Source organism: Danio aesculapii, chromosome 1 (assembly GCF_903798145.1).
Source record: "Danio aesculapii chromosome 1, fDanAes4.1, whole genome shotgun sequence".
Taxonomy (NCBI): domain Eukaryota; kingdom Metazoa; phylum Chordata; class Actinopteri; order Cypriniformes; family Danionidae; genus Danio; species Danio aesculapii.
In genome coordinates, this window is record NC_079435.1 from 12,635,892 (window position 1) to 12,648,783 (window position 12,892).

The 12,892-nt window shown below is 29.6% G+C and overlaps 1 protein-coding gene across 1 annotated transcript in view; it reads right to left on the reverse strand.

Moving 5' to 3' along the window:
* sorcs3a (sortilin related VPS10 domain containing receptor 3a) overlaps positions 1-12,892 on the reverse strand; it is a 352,179-nt gene that overhangs the window by 190,145 nt on the left and 149,142 nt on the right. The window contains 2 exon segments of the mRNA XM_056456597.1: positions 3,800-3,917; positions 11,326-11,345. Of these exon segments, the coding sequence (XP_056312572.1) occupies positions 3,800-3,917; positions 11,326-11,345 (138 nt within the window).

Below are 12,892 nucleotides of genomic sequence, written 5' to 3' on the forward strand. Positions count from 1 at the left end.
TTGAAATGGAAATTATATTTTGCAATTGTACAGTTTTTACTTAACACTTATATATTTAAAAGAGACAACATTTAGGTGTGCTATAAGCTTCTTCAAAGATTTACAACAATGTATGCTGGAAATTAACTTGAAAAAAATCATGCTACAAGTATTAATTTATTCAAAAAGACATAAAAATGAGGATAGATCAAGCATAGACTAAGGGAAATACCAAGCATTAATATAAGCTAAACCAATTAAAAACTAAATGAACATGATAAATGTTATTTCAGTTGGCTTTATATATTAACCAAACACATATTAATAAAAGATTTATTTGCCTTTAGAAAAAGCATTCACCCAGTGAAAGATGTGTACCTTTTTTTTCCTCTTTCTATTTTAATTCTTATCCAATAAATTATCCAATAAAAATCTTTGAATATCGTTTTCGACATTCAGGGTCACTGAGTGAAAAAGGTTGAGAACTGCTGCTATTCATACAGTGACTGCTGCTATATATAAAATATTTCCCATAGATGCTAATGGATCTTAATGGAGCCAATAGATGCTTTTATTTTTAAGTGTGTGTATTAAAACGTACTGGGCAATTTTACTTGACAAAGGTCACCTAGAGCTATGCGCTACATGCTTGCGCAGGCAATTCCCATTTCACCCTGGAGATTAAATTAAATCTTCACCCTTTACTGATGTAATATATGGATATGGGATTGACTGTAATGAACAAGTTGGAATGTTCAAAAATTGCAACACTCGACTCCAAAGTATTTCTATTTATGTATATCAACTTTTAATTCACTACATTGCAAAGTGAAATATCATACCTTTTACTCCAGTTATGAGTTTAGTGATTCAAAAGATTCAGTCTGAGCAAATCTCCAGTTAAGAATTCAGTGATTTAAATGATTCAGTTAGAGTAAATCTTAAGAGTTCAGTCAATCAAATTATTCAATCAGAGCAAATCTCTAGCTATAAGTTCAGTCATTCAAATCATTCAGTCAGAGCAAATCTCCAGTTAGGAATTCAGGGATTCAAATGATTCAGTTAGAGCAAATTTCCAGTTATGAGTTCAGGGATTCAAATGATTCAACCAGAGCAAATCTCCAGTTATAAGTTCAGTGATTTAATTGATTCAATAAGAGCAAATCTCCAGTTATAAGTTCAGTCATTCAAATCATTCAATCAGAGCAGTGATTTAAATGACCCGGTCAGAGCAAATCACCAGTTAGGAGTCCAGTGATTCAAATCAATCAGTCAGAGCAAATCTCCAGTTATAAGTTCAGTGATTCAAATCATTCAGTCAGAGCAAATCTCCAGTTATAAGTTCAGTGATTCAAATCATTCAGTCAGAGCAAATCTCCAGCTAAGAGTTCACTGGTTCAAAGATTCAATTAGAGCAAATCTCCAGTTAAGAGTTCAATGATTAAGATGATTCAGTCAGAACGAATCTCCAGTTAAGAGTTAAGTAAACAAATCTCCAGTTAAGAGTTCAATGATAAAAATGATTCAGTATGAGCAAATCTCCAGTTAAAAGTTCAGTGATTCAAAGGATCCGGTCATAGAAAATCTCCAGCCAAGAATCTATAGATTCTACTGATTCAGTCAGAGCAAATCTCCAGTTAAGAGTTCAATGACAAAAATGATTCAGTATGAGCAAATCTCTAGTTAAGAGTTCAATGATTAAAATGATTCAGTCAGAGCAAATCTCCAGTTAAGAGTTCAATGACAAAAATGATTCAGTATGAGCAAATCTCTAGTTAAGAGTTCAATGATTAAAATGATTCAGTCAGAGCAAATCTCCAGTTAAGGGTTCAATGGTTATGATGATTCAGTCAGAGAAAATCTACAGTTAAAATAATAATTATTATTGGAGTGGTATCTATGGGTGCCTTTTGTAATGAATTTATTACTCATTTTGGGTACAATTATTGTTTTAGCAAAGGTTTTGGTAAATTAAATCTTTTACTGCAAAAATAAACAAACATTCATCAATAAGTACATTTTACTTTGAATAATTAAACAAGGTTACAATTTATTTTAATGTGGCCTTGTTACAGTCTAACTATTCACTTAATTATTGAGTGATATTAATTACATGTACTTATTATATGATTACAGTTAGAATGCAGCTTGTGTTTAGTGTTTATTTGCATATAATTATGCATATTCAAGTATATTCTTGTTTTTTTATATACCTTTGTACTTTTGGTAGCTGTGAAACCGAAAAAGAGCAACAGGCTATTTTTAGCACATACAGTAATACACATAACTGCACTGAAGTCATTTTATATCAGTGCTTTTACCCAAGGTCTTGATTTGTGTATTTGTCCAGCACTGGCCATCTTAAACTGCTCTTAAATATGGCCTACAGGTCATGATTGGTCTGTACAGCCGGTCACCAAAAATCTGAGGTCAGGCCGACACTGACGGCGCATTAGCGGATAATTAAGTTTTCAAGCCACTAGAACATGACAACTGTGAACAAACGTTTCTCAGCTGAACAAAGCAGCGAGGAGAGCTGCAAAGTGCGATCAATAGGGGTTGAGGGATCTCTGTTATCTGTCGGCACCCAGGCGCCTAGCATCCCGCACGCTAATCTACATGCAGAGCACAGTTCACGGCCGCACGTAGTCACACGTTGCGAGACTAGCGCGGTGTAAACAGCAGGAAAAGGACAGACGCTCTCAAATTAATCACGTCACAGCCGATCAGCTGCGTTTTAGAATAAAAGACGGCGGTAGAAAATATAAACAGGCTCATTTGTGGGCGATCTTCGCATCAGCATGTAATCTGGCCTCCATCGAGAGCGCTAAAGGAGGCACTTTGGATTCCTGGCAAGTTCTCAGCGAAGAGCTCCGGCAGAGCTGCGGAAATGTCATAGCCATCTCTCAAATGGAAAAGTGTTGTGCTAAAGGTTAGGCCTAAACTTAGCCCTGTTTTCAAAATAGCCATGGGATCTGCCAGAGTCAATCCTTTTCTTGGGAATGGAAGCGTTTGCCCACATATAGTCGTGGAATTAATATGATGTATTAATCTGCTTTGTTTACAGAGCTGATAAACTATAGCAGTAGCTTCAGATGCTGTGAGTGTCCACTTGTTGAGTTAATGATCGCAAAATAAGAGGTAAATAAATACTGAAAGATTTTTGATTGAGATCATATCCATCAGTTCTGATGGGGTAATGTAGTTATGGGAGATGCATAAACCGCAAGCTGAGACCGTTTTTATAAAATAAAATAAAAAAAAAAAAAAACTAAATAAATAAATAAATAAAAAATAAATAAATAAATAAATAAATAAAATGTTGTTTGGGTTGTCATATGATATTGTAAAATACAATTTATTTAATTTAATTAAAATAAATTAAGTAAATGTAATGTTACATTTATTGTGTTAAAATAAAATAAAATGAAAAATAAATAAAATAAGTTGTTCATGTGTTATAATATTGCTTTATAAAATAAAATAAAATAAGTTGTTGATGTGTTATATTATTGTTTTATAAAATAAAATAAAATAAGTTGTTGATGTGTTATATGATTGTTTTATAAAATAAAATAAAATAAATAAAATAAATAAAATAAATAAAATAAATAAAATAAATAAAATAAATAAAATAAATAAAATAAAATAAGTTGTTGATGTGTTAAATGATTGTTTTATATTTAATAAATTTAAATTAAATTATCAGGTTGTTATATGATATTTTATAAGCTTCTAGAAAGCAGAATAACCAAAAAAATCAAACAATAATAAAAAAAAAATCAGTGAGCCTATCAAAGGGAAGAAAATGGCATCTTACCTTCCTCTTATTGGTAGGGCAAACATAGAGGTAACTCAACACCGTCTTCACTCCCACTTTATCATTCAGCCTCTCATAAGTGCTGCCATAATCCGTGGATCTGAAAATAGAAGCAACACTCTCAATATGCCATTCAGGAGACGTTTTGTTTCTGTCTGCTGTGTGTGTGTGTGTGTGTGTGTGTGTGTGTGTGTGTGTGTGTGTGTGTGTGTGTGTGTGTGTGTGTGTGTGTTTGTGTGTGTGTGTGTAGATCCTCAGTTTGTGACCTGGCCGAAAATGAGTGCATTCGGCAGCAAAATGAATCTAAATTGGAATTTGTGGACCTCGACTGAACTCAGAGAACTTCAAATTATATCATTGTAAGTGTTCCATACTTTTTTCCCCCCTGGCTATTTATATTTCTCCAATCCTCGGCGTTGAGCAGAAAAGCTCAGTAAGACAAACACAATCTGCTGAGCATATGCTGAGTAATTCTGCCTTATTCCTCAGACGGCAAAACTAACAGCATCTTGCAACCCCTGGGCATAACAATGACAACTGATCCACAGCACACGCTCATTTGTTTACATCGGCTAATGATATTTATAGCCTTGCAATGTAGACATAAGTGTGGACGGTGGAGGCAGGATCTCTATTAAATGATGTGTCGAATAAAAACATTTAGTTTCTGAACCAGCACAAAAAGTAAAAGTGTGAAGAAGTATTATGTTTGTTGAAGTTTACATGGAGGAGCAGTGAAAACTATGAAGGAAAGGAAAGAAAAAGGTAACAAACAAGGTAACAAAACAAAACAAAACAAAACAAAACAAAACAAAACAAAACAAAACAAAACAAAACAAAACAAAACAAAACAAAACAAAACAAAACAAAACAAAACAAAACAAAACAAAACAAAACAAAACAAAATAAAGATGCTGGTTTAAAAATAATTGAAAAAAGGGTGTTGCGTCATCGTGGCTGGACGAATGCTATGTCATGTTAAAACTCCTTCAAATACAGCCTCCAATTGCATCCTTCCTTTGCCAGGTAATGAAGGATACAACCAGTGGGTCCTCTGTGACCTTGAACATCTCAAGATTCATTGCACACCAATAACAGCAGGACGTTGTCAAAAGAAAACTCCCAATTAAATGTACGAATTACATTTTATTAGATTAAAAAGCAAAGAGTATGACATGTTCTACTAAAAAAATGATTTTAAAGACATTTTTATGTGTACATGTATGGATCAAAGGAAAATGTATTTCTAGCTTCTGTAAACCTTGCTTTTTCTTCAGATTACTTAAAATAACTTTTAAAATCACTTACAAATCATTACAAATTGTATTACCACTTATTAACGGCAGCTGTTACGTATGTTAGGTAATGACATTTGACCTCTGTAGGCTAGATTTTTTTTAATTTCAAAATGCTCGGTTTAGCTTGTCTGGACTTCGAAGGACTCACCTATGAAGTCTGCATCACTGTATGAAAAATCAAACAAAACAAAACAAAACAAAACAAAACAAAACAAAACAAAACAAAACAAAACAAAACAAAACAAAACAAAACAAAACAAAACAAAACAAAACAAAACAAAACAAAACAAAACAAAACAAAACAAAACACAAAGATGTTGATAATAAAATCATTGTCTAAAAAAATACAATATAAGTATATAAAATAAAATGTAGATGTCATTTTTAAAATAATGGTATACAATAAAATAAATAAAAAAATAATAAAATAAATAAATAAATAAATAAATAAATAAATAAACACAAAGATCTGTGTGTCACTGCTTTAGTTTAAAAATATATATTCTGGAAATAATTTATATTTTACCAAAAATCAGCCATAGATGGTGTGAGAGAGACTAGAAAATGTAACATGCAGGATAATGCCAAAAAAGTAATAAAAAATAGATTCATAAAATAAAAAGGTTCTAATTAAAAAAAAAAAGTTACAATCAAGACCAAAGGGTTAATAAAGATAATTTAACAATTAATATGCATCATTAATAAATAAAATACTTAATAATAATATAATAATAATAATAATAATAATAATAATAATAATTATTATAATTATTATAATAATAATAATGAATTATTAATAATAATTATTAGTGTTTAAAATAATTATTATAAAAACAATAACAACAACAACAGCAATAACAATAATAATAATAATAATAAAACACAAAAAACATTTAATACAATTATTTAATAACTTTAAACAATAGTTTGAGGTTACAGTTAATAATTAAGTAACTAAAAATGAACAACATTCATTCATTCATTCATTTAATAAAAAAATTAAAATAAATAAAAATAAAAATAAAAATAAAAAATAATAAAATAAAATAAAATAAAATAAAATAAAATAAAATAAAATAAAATAAAATAAAATAAAATGAAATGAAATGAAATGAAATGAAATGAAATGAAATGAAATAAATAAAATAATCCCATTTCATTACTTTTCATTACAGTTATAAACAACCAATTATATGTATACGTACTAGTTCTTTGTGCCTTTTCTACAAAATCAACTTTCCGTTCCCAATTTTCTTGCACTGGCAGCCTAATGGACAGTTTCTAGAGGACTGACATCACTTTACTTTTTTTTTTTTTTTCAGAACTCTGGATCTCTCCATTCTCCTCAACCTCTGTCTCTATCTCAGCGACCGTGTCTTCTCCTTCCTGCCATCTCTATTTTCGCCTCCACCTTTCGTTTTTTCTCCAGAGCGATGCCTATTTGAGCATCAGAATCTGCCTGTGGCCCAATGTCTCGCCCACCAGTTCTCTCTCATTGAGCCCGTGAGTGGGAACACACCGTTCTTTAAGAGTACTCACAATCACATATTTTGCTATTTAAGCCTCAGAGAGAAGAGTTCACCTAAAAATATCACTTGTGTCATCATTTACTCACCCTCACGTCGCTCTAAACCCTGCCACTTTCTCTGTTTCTGAAGAATATCCTGGCCTGATTCTTTCAAAATAACTGACAAGCGTCATTCAGCGATCAATCTTAAGCGCTATTTCAAGCTGTATAAAAAGATGCGTATGCAGAAAAGGCAAAAAGTGATGACCAAAAGTTATGAAGTGTACTGAAATGGTTGATATCTGCTGTTCTGGAGAGTTGATGCTTGCTTTGAGTTAGATTTTCTCCTTTTTATCAGAGGATTTCATCACAAATCAGATTGACGAGGTTTTTCAAGGTCAACTCATTTTACTGCAAACAAAAAATACAAAGAAAGATTTTCTAAACAAGCATTTTTTGCCATATGTGTCCATAACATGTCTACAACATATATCTTATTTGATAAGCAAATGGACAAAAGATGTAAGTTTTGAACCAAAGTAAGAATAATCTAAGTTAGATACAAAGAATAACTAAATAACCGATTTGTGCAAATGTATTTATTTAAATATTTAATAAATTGTATAATTAAAATTTTTTTTATTTATTTATTTATTTATTTATTTATTTATTTATTTATTTATTTATTTATTTATTTATAATATAATATAATATAATATAATATAATATAATATAATATAATATAATATAATATAATATAATATAAGATCATATAATATAATTATTTTAAAATGTAATAAATGTTTATTATTTTAACAAATGTTTATTTATTTATTTATTTATTTATTTATTTATTTATTTATTTATTACTTATAATATAATATAAGATCATATAATATTATTATTTTAAAATGTAATAAATGTTTATTAATTTAACAAATGTTTATTTATTTATTTATTTATTTATTTATTTATTCATTTATTTATTTATTTGTTTGTGTACTTATTAAACTAAACCAAAGTTAAATACAAAGAATAACCAAATAGCCAATACTGTATGTGCAAATGTATTTAAATGTTTAATAAATTGTATTATTTAAATAAACATATGTTTTTATATTTATTTATTTATTTTTTTTTTTACTTATTATTTATTTTAATTTATGATAATATAATATAATATAATATAATATAATATATAGTTATTTTAAAATGTAATAAATGTTTACTATTTTAACAAATGTTTATTTATTTATATATTTATTTGTTTGTTTTGTTGTTTAGTTATTAAACAAACTAAACTAAAGAAACCTAAAAATATCATATATTTACTTTTGTACATCATGTATTTAATGAAATATTATACATGGTCACATGTTTTAACAGGGGTTGCCACTGCAGAATGAATTTCCAATTGGATTAAAATAAAATAAAATAAAATAAAATAAAATAAAATAAAATAATTATTTTAATATGTAATAAAGGTTAGTAAGTAATTAAATTAAATTATATTAAAATATCACATATTTAATTTAGTATATCAACTATTTAATACAAAATATTATATAGTCATGTATTGAAACAAAAAGTAATACAGTCTTATATAATACAAAAATGTCATATATTATCTGCATTAATTATTTTCCTTTAAATGAATTTTACACTTTTTATTTTATTTTATTCTATTTTATGAAAATATACTTACTTAACTTTACCAATTATTTAAAAAAAATTGATCTAATGGCTCCATCAACTTCTCAAGTAAATTCACAATGATTTATATAATAAAATAAATATATATAAACATATATATATATATATATATATATATATATATATATATATATATATATATATATATATATATATATATATATATATATATATATATATATATATATATATATAAAATTCTGTAGAAATTTAGCTTATCATTTAGTAATCCTAGGTGCATTCTATAAATCACTAAAAGCTCAAATAAAATCCTATGGAAATATTTGCACAACAAAACCAAATCAAATCAAAAAATGCAGATTAATACTCAATACTCAATGATGTTATTAAATCCTCAATCAATTCTCCAGAATTCACGTAAACATTCACATCAGCGTCGCATACCATTAAACATCCTTTAGTTTAAACCGCTCGCCAACAAGTTAAAGTTGAAAAATATCTCACATGACAGCCTCACACTCACACAAATTCACATTTCTGCAGGGACCAACACAAAGTAAATAATGCATGCTCTCCCAATGACTTGCATGTAAAATATAGCCAAAGCGCAAAGCAAGTGGATAGACCCGACTTTCTCAAGCCTGAATAATTTAGTACGAGAAATGAGCTGTTAGCAAACACAATCCTGCCCGACGCTAATACTTCTCCATCACGTTAGCTCGGCGATAGTGCATTATGCTACTGTTTTCAACACAACCATTTCTGACCCGCCACTGAAGTGACAGTCTCAGAAACACACAATCTAATCTGAGGAGTCTTATTTTTTTTCCTCGCTTTCCTTTTCTGCCTCTTCCCAGGAGCCGATACAGAGCGGTAATGGCTTTCAGTGAAATTACAATGCAATCTTCGCTGCACTGTTTTATTCTGGAGTGGGCCTGTGGAATGAAGGTGTGAGGATTATTCACAGTAAAGGGAGGCCGACACTTGTTTTAGATTGTAATGTTATGGGGAAAGTGAGGGGGAGAAGTAAACTGAGTGAAAATTATTTATTGTGAAGCACAACGAGGGGTCGGGGGTTTGGATTTGTATGTGTTTTATTATTGATGAAATGTATCAGCTTTTGCCAATACAGTTTATGCATTAAATTCTGAACTATTCTGAATTCAGAGCCTGAAGTTCATAGTGTAGAACTGTATTTTTTTAAGAATGTGATACTGACAAAATTAACTATAATTAATTTGTATAATTTATATATTTATTATCCAATATTAATAATAATAATAATACGATTGATAATTTATAATACATATTAATATCGTTAAAAACAAATAAATGAATAATAATAATAATAATAATAATAATAATAATAATAATAATAATAATAATAATAATAATGCCTCTCTATTAGTAATATTGTTGTTGATGTTATTATTATTATTATTATTATTATTAATGATTTATAATAATTTATAATACATATATTGTTAAAAACAAATAAATGAATAATAATAATAATAATTATAACAACAACAATAATAATAATAATAATAATAATAATAATAATAATAATAATAATAATAATAATAATAATAATAATAATAATAATAATAATAATAATAATAATAATAACATCTTGGCATGATTATTATGGTTGATTTTGAAAATAATAATAATAATAATAATAATAATAATAATAATAATAATAATAATAATAATAATAATAATAATAATAATAATAATAATAAAGAATAATAATTTGGCATTATTAGTATTGTTGATTGAGTATTGTTGGTTGATTGTTGATATTATTGTTGATTAAGAATAAGAATAAGAATAAGAATAAAAGTCCTTTTGGGTCTTCAAAATGACCTGTAATCATCTAGTAGACATCCTTTTATCCAATAATTATTTTACTGAAAAATTACCACAAACAAAAGGAAAAAAAGAAAGAATGAAGGAACAATTAAACGAATGAACAAATCATTGCATCACTCTCCAGTAAATACCTCAAATTAAATAATAAAACAAACAACACTAATAAATAAATTAATATTTTTTACAGTTCAGAAAATGTCACTCCTGAACTGGTTTTGTCATAAGCCAGTAATATAATATGACTGAGCTGGTTCACAGTTCTCTCATGACATCGTAAAAGAATAATGTTCGTAATCTTCGTCTTAGTGGTATCATTACGTTGATGATGTCAGATGACACTGAGCTGAATTATAAAGCTGTGAGCCGCTGAGAGTAACCTGCTTTAAGTGTTGTGACATTTGCCTGCATTTACACCTCGTTCCTCACACTCCGCTGACACGAAAAACAAGCCGAATACAACAAGGGAGCAACTTAAACCTGCAGGAGGAAAATTCCACAATTAAAAATTAGCATCCGTCTTTTTAATGTTTTTCTAACACCCAGCTAAAATAGATGTGGTTTGTCATGTTATTCAATTATTGAATTCCCAGCAGAAGAGCTCCGCTGAGATGCTTGGCGTAATTATGTTTATACACCTGCTCTAGAGTTTGGAGAATTGTGCCTGGGACTTTAGAAAAACCATTAAGAAAAAGCGAACATCAAAAAACAGAAGGTTAGGAGGAAAAAACACACAAGTCAGAGACTTAAAAGACCAATAAAAAAAAACACAAGCCTGAAGCAGTGGCAGAATTAACACAGCCAAAAAAAAATCCCACCGAGGACCCCTTTTCCAGCTTTCCAGGAGAGGAATGAATGCCGTGAAAAGAACTGCATCAAATCCCAGAGTGAGTTTAAGGTCGGGAAATAAAAAGAGACTTTGTGTGAATGTTTCACACATCTGGCGAAGCCCAGACAATAGCTGTAAGGCACATTTCACGTCTCATATGATATCGCAGCACCTCATCTTCCATTTTCACATTGAAGATTGGAAAGCACATCTGGGGAAATATGGCATTTTAGCAACCAAAAAGTCTGTTTGTGTTCTGCACATCCAACGCCAACATGTGATTTCCGCCATCTGACCACGTGCCATCTTTGTCTCGGTGAAAATGGGCTTAGTCCTCTGAATCCACAAGCGAGCGCCAACATGAAACTCAGCACAAACTTTCAGCAAATGGTGGAAATGCTGGAGAAAAGGGGGGGGATGGAGACGTGAAAACGAGAGGACTGGTGGCCAGGTATCACATTAGGGAATGTCTGTGAGGAGGAGCCAGATGGTGAGGCGGTAAAGCAGAACAATGTGGAGGCCTGTGGAACAAACTCCAGGGATGAGAAGAAGAGCGAACACAGCAGAGAAGTTCAAAAACAAGACACCAGCTCTCCGGCGGAGCCTGAGAACCTCCTCGCTGGAAAAAGCGGTAAGTTGACTTGACTTGAAAGTGTAAATCTGTTGCTTTAAAATTAAGTAAATATACAGTGCTCAGCATATATGAGTGCAATCTCTCATTTAAATTCATTTTTTCTATAGGAAGCTTTACAATATTATATATGTGCATACATTAGTCAATACTGAAGCCCAATCTGGAACTAATCTAACAAAATAACTTACGATAATGGTCCAAAACTAGTATACCCAAATTTATGTTATAGAAAAATATTAAATAACATTTTTAAAAAGAGCAAAATTCAAGAGAAACAAAAAAATTGTAATTAAAAAGTTTGTAATTTATTTATCCAATATTTCACATGAATTTAAATGTATTACCTTTCCATTTCTAAAGATGTTTGGTGACTAAAATATAATTTTAATAAATAGATCTGTTAAATAAATCTGTTTTGTTCAAATGCACCAAAATATATGACCTATATTCACTGAGAAATGGATAAAAATAATCATTTTCAAAATGGGGTGTTCTCATTTATACTGAGCACTGTACAATATGAATAATTATAAAAACAATAAGTCAAGTCAACTTAACAGTTACAAGTTACATCAGGTTTACTTACTTTTTTAAAGCAAAGCGAACTTTATGTTACTTCATGAATGTATTAATCGGTTATTAATCACTCTGAGGTCATTTCCAACTTCCTTACTATGAAAGTAAACTATTTGTAGAAATTAATCACATTTTTCTCAGGCATTTGTCTGATATGTTGAACACAGAGCCTATAAAAAATAATGTCCCCTTCACATTACTTTACATACTTTAATTAATCTATATTTACAACATGTATAGCTCTGGGCTACTTTTAAATGGAAATGAAGGTGTAGGTTATATGGGTGGCTGTTAAAAAAAAATGATCGAACCTCAGCCAGGTAAGGACAAGTAACTCAAAAGTAATATAACGCATTAACTTCCATAAAAAGTAACTAAGTGGCACAATTAGTTACTTTTTTGAGGAGTAACTTAATATTGTAATGTACTATTTTCAAAAGTAACTTTCCCCAACACTGCATGACTGGACCACAGGGGGTTATTTTATGTAAAGGTATACAATTTAGTGTTGCTCTGGAAGAAATAACAAATGGTTGCCATTGGATATATGTTTAAAAAAAAAAGAAAAAAAAATTACTAATGCTCAGCTTCTTAGACTTTACACACCTGAAACTTGTCTATAGCACTTGTTCACTGCTGCTCTTATAGTTGTGTAAACTGCTTCCTTGTCCTCATTTGTAAGTCGCTTTGGATAAAACCGTCT